This window comes from Kryptolebias marmoratus, linkage group LG10 (assembly GCF_001649575.2).
Source record: "Kryptolebias marmoratus isolate JLee-2015 linkage group LG10, ASM164957v2, whole genome shotgun sequence".
Lineage (NCBI taxonomy): Eukaryota > Metazoa > Chordata > Actinopteri > Cyprinodontiformes > Rivulidae > Kryptolebias > Kryptolebias marmoratus.
This window is the reverse complement of record NC_051439.1, coordinates 849,707-858,063: the sequence shown is the minus strand read 5'-3', so window position 1 is coordinate 858,063 and position 8,357 is coordinate 849,707. Positions and strand designations below refer to the sequence as shown.

Genomic DNA, 8,357 nt, shown 5'->3' with positions numbered 1-8,357 from the left:
CTGGGTGCCTTTAAATCTCAACCTAAAACCCACCTGTTTAGAGCTGCTTATGGCTAAGTTAGGGTTAGAGTGCGGGTTTTTGATGTCTTCAATGTTTTTCTCTTTCTTACTGTTTATTCAATGTCACATGCTGTTTTTATTTTGTTTTTTAAGTATGTAAAGCACCTTGAAATGCCTTGCTGCTGAAATGTGCTATACAAATAAAATTTGATTGATTTTTTTGATTGATTTATGTAGGCACAAACCTCCCAGACGACCCTATACCTAAGGTAGCTGTCCTGTCAACTTGGTAGACGAAGCGGCCTGGTAGCTCTATACTTGGCAGGCCAAAAATGTGTAGAAAGAGCTGAAGCTTTGAGTTGTTACAAGGCAGCAAAGAAACCTAAAGGATTTAGTTTTTTGCAAACTCATCTCAGGAGAGCCAAAATCCCTCCTGAGATGTGTGCAAATCTGTTGACCCACTACAAGAAATGCCTCATTTCTGTACTTGCCCAGATAGGTTTCTCCAAGTTCTAAGTCATGTTCTGCTTTGGGAACAAAGCAATTATTTCACTCAGTGTCATTCAAATCAATTTTCACTCTTATGTAATGTGTTTCTTTTTTCTGAATTTTCAGTTGACATTTGATCTCCCTTCGTTAAAATTAAACTATTATAAAAAATGAATCTGTTTATTTCTTTGTAAAGGATCAAACTTCAGAAAGTCATCAAAGGATCACATATTACTTCTTTCACTTTATTTTGTAATTAAATAATTTAAATACCCTCAAAATAACTTTTTTTCAGGTTTCCAAATACTTCTGTAAAAATTCAAAATTTTCTCTTCCTAATTAATAATTGGTATCGATACACAGACATTATACTGGTCCTTGTGTGTTTTGCAGGACGAACACCATTCTTCGATTAAGGTTCAATCACTTTGCCACTGAATGTAGCTGGGACCACTTGTATGTGTATGATGGCGACTCAATTTATGCTCCTCTTCTAGCTGCTTTTAGGTAGGTATTCTATGGATTTGATGAGAATCTATTTTAGTGTTGTGCATTCAGTTTCTTTTTTTTTTTCTTCACAAAATCGTTAAGTGTTAAATTGTATTTCTTCTATAGACATTTTGTCAGGCAGGTTTTTTTTTTTTCAAAAACAGTGTTTTAATAATAAATGTAATACAGACCCCATTGACAGAAAAAATACCTTTTGACTAAAGTTTTTGTCATTGTATTTATTTATTTATTAACATTTTTATTTGCAAATTAAAAAAAAAAATTGTGCACATTAGCAAATATTATATACGGTACAATTACTTGGCAGATGAGTGTGGTCTTTAAATGCATAACTTTTTTGGAAAACTATGTATAAAGGTTAAATAAGAAGACATTTATGTTGTCATTGCAGCGGTCTGATTATTCCAGAGCAATATGGAAATGAGACGGTTCCTGAGGTGGTGTCTCAGTCCGGCTTCACCCTACTGCACTTCTTCAGTGATGCAGCCTATAATCTAACTGGCTTCAATATTTCCTACAGGTAAGAGAAGAATAGGAAACAGGTTTTCTTTTAATATTACTAAAGATGCACTATAGAATTGGCTTGTGATCAGTTTTGGACAGGTTTTAGCTTGACTCGCTTTGATCAGAGGTTGGATGGTAAAACACTAAAAATGTTGACATTTTTCTGATCAGTGAATGCACCAAAGTTGAGGTGCTATGTCACTCAGCAGTGCTTGGTGGGAAAGTTTTTACTGAATGGATTTATTGATAAATTCAGAGGCAGCATTAAAGGTGGAGAGGCTATTAAAAGGACACATTGTGTTCTACAGAGGAATGTTATCTGCTGTTCATCTTATGAGCTGACTGTTTCAATACATGGAATGGCTGGAATTTAGCAGCTAACAGGAAAAATTGATAACATCTATCCATCCACCTTCCAACTTCTACTTGTTATTTGTGGTTGGGTGGTAGAGGCGACCAGGTCCAGGAGAGAAACCCAGACATCCCGTTCCCCAGCGATACTCTCCAGCTCCTCTTGGGGGATCCCAAGGCATTCCCAGGCCTTCCAGCAAGTTCTGGGTCTGTTCTGAGGTCTTTTCCCAGTGGGACATGCCTGAAAAACCTCCAAATGGAGGCATCCAGGATGCATCCTAATCAGATGTCCGAACCATCTCAACTAACTCCTTTCAGTGCGAAGGAGCAGCTGCTCTACTCTGAGCTCCCCCCAGCTGACAGACCTCTTCACCTTATCTCACCGGAATTAGCCCGGCCACCCTACGAAGGAAGCTCATTTCAGCTGCTTGTATCCGGGATCTGATTATTTAGGTCATGATCCAAACCTCATGACCATAGGCGGGGGTTGGAACATAGATGGACCAGTAAATCGAGAGCTTTGCCTTTCAACTCAACTCTTTCTTCACCACAACCGACTTAACCAACCCCCTCATTACATTCCAGATGAGAACCATGGCCTCGGACTTAGAGGAGCTGACCTTCATCCCAACCGCTTCACACTCTTCTGTGAACCGTCACAGTGCAAGCTGAAGGTCATGGCCTGAAGACTTTAACAGAACCACATCATCTGCAAAAAGCAGAGACAAGACCCTGAGGTTCCCAAACCAGACACACTCCTCATCACGACTGCACCTTGAGATCCTGTCAATGAACGCCACAAACATGATCGGAGACAAAAGACAACCCTGGTGGAGTCTAGCCAGCACTGAGAATGAGCTTGACTCTGTGCCAAGAATGCAGACACAGTTCCTGCTTTGGTTATACAGGGACCAGATCACCCTCAAAAGCAACCCTGTCACCCCATACTCCTGCAGCACCCCCACATAATGCCTCTGGGAGCACAGTAATAAGCCTTCTCCAGATCTACAAATCACTTGTAGACTGGAGAGTCAAACTCCCATCACCCCCTTAGCAACCCTGCAAGGGTGAAGATCTGGTCCACTGTTCAATGACCGAAACAAAAGTCCTATTGCTCCTCCTGGATCTGAGATTCGACAATCAGTTGGAGCGTCCCTTCCAACAACCTAGACTAAACTTTCCTGGGGAGGCTGAAAAGTGTGATCCCTTGATAGTTGGAACACACTCTCTGTTCCCCCTTTTTAAAAATGTGAACCACCATCCCAGTCTGCCAGTCCACAGGCGTTGTCCCGGTCCTCCATGCAGCATTGAGGAGTCAACCACGACAGACCCACAACTTTCAGAGCCTTTAGCAACTCAGGGCCAATCTCATCCACCCCTGGCGCACTACCACGGGGGAGCTTTTTGACTACCTGCGTCACTTCTGTCATGGTAATCGGCTCGTCTTCCCCCAATAGCCCAGACTCTGCCTCCTCAAAGGTGAATTGATAACAGCTTTGTTTTATCCCTTTGAACTTTAAACTTTATGGAATATGTTGGGTTATGAAATGTTAGCAGCTTTGTTGGGAAAACTTTAAGCTGAGTATCAAAAAACACCAAGAAATGACACGGAACCCATGTGTCATCGATTTGGGGTGCCATGTCATCTGCTGGTGTTGATCTGCTGTGTTTTCTGAAGTCCAAGTCAAGTCATATTTATTGATATAGAACTTTTCAGCAACAAGGCGGTTCAAAGTGTTCAAAGTCCACAGTCAACACAGCCATGTACCATGAAATTTTAGAGCACTTCATGCTTCCTTCTGCTGACAAGCTTTATGGAGATGCTGATTTCATTTTTCAGCGGACTTGGCATCTGCCCACACTACCAAAGGTACCAAAAGCTGGTTCAATATTCTAATTTCCTGAGACACTGAGTTTGTCACCTCAAGTTACTGCATGCACAGAAGCAGATGAAGTGTCATTGTCAAAAAAACTGTTGCTCTTGTTTTTATCCATAATTTCTTACTTCATCTTCTTTTCTTTTCTTTTTTTCTTTTCTTTGTTTCCTCGACCGAAGAGTGAATACATGTCCCAACAATTGCTCTGGCCGAGGTGAGTGTCGTGTGGGGAACTCCACTGCTTCAGTTTACTGCGAGTGTGAAGTCAACTGGAAGGGAGAAGCCTGTGACATCCCATACTGTCTGGCTAACTGCGGCTACCCTGAAAGAGGTCAATGCCAAGGAAAGACATGCATCTGTAAAACTGGATGGCAAGGTAGGCTGGCACCTTGAAAGCATTGCTTTGGCTTTATTTTCACAAATCATGGGCTTGCTCACTTAACAAGTTTTATCAAGTTGGCCCTATGAGTTTCAGATAAGAGACCGACTCAGAAATAACTAAGTTTTTTGTGCTGAACAGAGGCTACCCTCACAGGAACTGGCCATACATTTATAATAGAATTTCTTGTATTATTATTGTATAGCCCATTTACAACAAACTTGGGAGAGCATTTCTAATTTTGTGCATCTACAACATCTTTCATATAGTGTCATTTCACGACTTGGGTCATCTCAGGGCACTGTATGACAAATAATCCAAATCATAAAGCCAAATTCAAAACAGATCCAGATTCAAATCAATTTTAATACAAAACAATCACATTCGGTATATTAGTAAATGCAAATTTGAAAAAAGTTGTCGATCTTAAGAAATCAGCAGACTGATTCAAAACTTCACTTTGACGCAATCCCTCATCCTGAGCAAGCATGGAGGTGACAGTGGGAAGAAGTGATTCACTAGTACAGGACAAAACCTCCAAGAGAACCTGGCTCAGAAGGATTGGCGCCTCAACTGGCTTGTGGCAAAGAGTACAGGAAAATTAACTAAACATAGCTGCGTCAGGCTAGACATAGTTTCTATGGAAATACAAGCAAAACACTCAAAATTAATTACAGCAGTCACTGCAAATACAAACATGAAGAGTAGCAAGAGTAAAAACAGTAAAGTGAGGAAATGTGGTCACTTTGTCCTACAATAGTCTAAGCCTATAGCAGCGTAACTAAAGGGTTTATGCAAGGTAAGCCAAGCCAATCCTAATAATAGGATTTATTAAAAAGGAAATACAAACGCCAAGTCTTGAAAGTAGACAAGATGTCAGCCTCAGAAAGTTATTTTCTACTTTTGGAAACTAAAAACCACAAGTAAACCTGCAGTCTGAGAGCAAAGTGCTCTGTTAAGAAAATATGAAACCATAAGCTCTTTAATATAGGATGGAGCTTGGTTGTTGAGAGCTTTGTCTGTTAGAAGTAGGGTTTTAAATTATATTCTGAATTGTACCATCCTGGCATTTCATTTGCAGAAGCAGCACGTTTTTCATCGAGTGGTTAGTTAGCTGGACTGCAGCATGCAGAACAAACTGGTGTAGCCAGATAATTGTAATGATCGTCACACAAAAGTCACACATATATTTGTTTTCCATCATCATTAACTCCAATTTGTCTATTTTGTAGATGACAGATCTGGTGCTGGTGAGAATGATAAACATAACATTCAAATAAACATGCAGCTATGTCACACAGTCAGTTGCTGAGCAATAAACTATATGTCAGCAGGTCTGCTGATAATTTCTGTAAAATCAGAAATGCATTTAATCATCTGACTACCGTATTTTCCGGACTATAAGGCACACTTAAAAGCCTTAAATGTTCTCAAAAAATGACAGTGCGCCTTATAATCCAGAGCAACTTTTATGTGTAAGAAGTCGTAATGTTTTAGTACGACTTTGGTAAACTACAAAGCCGCACCGCTTGCACCACTAAGGCTCAGTTATAGTCAGCTTTGTAGTCTTGCGCAGGGCTCCGCGCGCAGACCTGAGCGAGTGGTGTAGGCATTTATACTTGACGCTTACATCTGTGCAGTATCCTTCCAGAGTTTTGAACCATTGGATTACCATTGTGATCTCTCATATAGGGATCATATAAATGTTGATGCAGGCGAACCAGCTCTGCTAGAGCACCGAAATCATCCATTTTGAATGGAGCGTGGTCCATCTGAAGTTACAAAAATTGTGAAGTGCACGACAATGTGCCTTGTAGTCCGTTGTGCTTTAGATATGACAAAAGTTCGAAAATGGACTATTCATTGACAGTGTGTCTTATAATCTAGTACACTAAACAGTGTGGAAAATACAGTATATTATTTTGACAATAACACAGTTCAGACTCAAGTTCAGTTCACGAATCATGCTTTTGTAGAGTTATTTGCACAACCCTTAATAAGATTATTTACCTAAAAGATGTCATATGTGAGAAATAAAGAAGCTTAAAATAATTTGACTTCACAGAGCTCTGTCTCAGCACAAAACCTGGAGATTTTACCTTATAAATCTAATCACTTCAAAATATCTGACAGCATTCTGTTAGCTGTTTTCTACAAAGTTTCACTGGTAACATGAAGCTGTTTTTAGTAAAAATAAGGTGACATTAAGCCACTTAGATTGTTTTGTGATTGATGCAAAGCATTTTACTATACAGTGACCACGTGGGTCCAATCAGATCTAAAAACAATCAGAACAAACGTTAAAATAAAGACAAACTCACCATTCAGCATCCTGGTTGTCCACTGATTGTTTAGAATTGTAACAAAATTAACATTTTTATTGAGAAAGACTTTAAAATTATTAAAATGGTGAGGTGAGACTGATTTCTCTTTTTTTATTTTCTTATTTTTAGTCTATCCAGGTAATAAGTTTCTGTGGAGTCTCATCAGTTCAGTAGATTGTCCTAAAGTGTGGCTCAGAATGGATTGCAGTAAGACTAACAGAGATAAAAGTGTACCCGACCATCTTTGAAGGTGGTCTGAGTGGAGATGTCTTCATTGTCTATCGAGAGCTTTAAAACATGTATTTAGCACTGTCCAAATACAATGAGATTGTCTAAAATAGATGTCAGTGCCAGGTCTGATTGGAATGTAAGTGTCAATAAAATTACGCTTGGAGAAAGTGCTGTGGAACCTTGCTGTTATGATTTGGTTAAACGTATAAACCTTTCTTCAGCTCTTATGAATAAATTACAGTAGGAATGGCTGTTTGGTTTCAGTTCATGGAATGCTTTATCCATTGAAATCCACCCCTCATAATACCCATTTATGTATTTAGCAAATTTACTATCTTCATTTTTTTTCTTATAGGAAAAAAAACACAAAATAGTTAATTTGGGATGCTTCTGTTTGGAGGTAGTTTTTTTTTTAATGTAAAACTTCAGATTTGACACAAAATTACTGTCTTTATCACTCTGACAATAATTATTCATACTATGAATATTTTGTTTTTATATTTCTCACCCTTTATTTAGACATGTCTGAAGAAGTTGACAAAGAGCAGATGTTCATGTTATATATTTATCATTTGCATAACCATAATTTTGTTGCAATGTTATATTTGAAAAATCAGAACTTTCCTCAAAGAATTTCTTTAAAACTCATCAATTTTAAATCCATTCAGCTAAGCACTAAATAGTTTGAGTGATGCAGTTGAGGGTTTCACGTGGAGGGTCTTATTTTATTTGTCCACATTTTGGCTGTTTACCTGGTAACTCAACCTGGTGCCTCTTCAGTTTTAGGCCTTCGCATGCTTTCACATGTATCTCAAACATTAGTTAACACACAAAGACTGTATATATCTCATCTTCCCATCTTGAACCTATCTGTTTCTCATCTAACCATTATCTTACTGTCATTTTGATGTAGCACTCACTTTGGCTCTTGCTGGAATTATTGTTCTTGTTAATTAACAGAAAAATGTAACTTTTGTTAAAACCATCTGTTTGAATTATCCTTTTCAAAAGAGTAAGCTCTTGATGATAGATGTTATTTCTTGAATGAATTATAACCAAATAGAAGTAAAAACAGAATGATTTCCTTCCTTTGATTTTTTTTTTTTTTTTGGTACACCTTGACTTTGTGGTTTCCCTCACCCCTCAGGTCCAGACTGTTCTGTCTCTGTTCCTGCCAATTCCTCCTTTTGGAGCAGGGAGGAGTACACTGAAGCTGGGTTGGCAAGGGCTTCACACAAGGCTGTGGTGGAGCAGGATATCATGTGGGTTATTGGAGGCTATGTCTTTAATGCTTCCGACTATCACATGGTCAAAGCGTAAGTTTTTATTTTAAAAAATCTATGAAAACAAAGAGATGTTAGTTTTCAACTTGCTTGCGACTGCAGGATATGAAATGTAATGACTGTTCTAAAGAAGTTTCATTTTTTCTGGCATATGCATATTCTGAGTTCTGTGAGGTATGGTTCAGTGAAGAAAAGATGAAAAAATGTAAAAACACAGCTTTATGAAAACATGTTTCAACTAGAGAAGTTGCATTTCCTGCGAAAATGCAGTGTGAATGCTTTTTTTGCTGAATGATTTTGCTGAAAGAGACTGAAGATATGCTGAACAGCTGAAGTTTAATGAAGATGCAAAAAGTGGAACAGAAGCTGATTTGTAGAAGATTTGCAAAAGGTAGAAGAACAAAAGCTG

The 8,357-nt window shown here is 38.6% G+C and overlaps 1 protein-coding gene across 8 annotated transcripts in view; it reads left to right on the top strand.

Annotated features, from left to right (window-relative positions):
- The window catches only part of atrn (attractin), a 166,652-nt gene that overhangs the window by 13,093 nt on the left and 145,202 nt on the right, over nt 1-8,357 (top strand). For all 8 annotated transcript variants that reach the window (XM_037977666.1, XM_017435256.3, XM_037977668.1 and 5 more), the window contains exons 3-6: nt 883-996; nt 1,391-1,519; nt 3,911-4,107; nt 7,813-7,981. In XM_037977666.1, the coding sequence (XP_037833594.1) occupies nt 883-996; nt 1,391-1,519; nt 3,911-4,107; nt 7,813-7,981 (609 nt within the window). The remainder of the gene's footprint in view (nt 1-882; nt 997-1,390; nt 1,520-3,910; nt 4,108-7,812; nt 7,982-8,357) is intronic.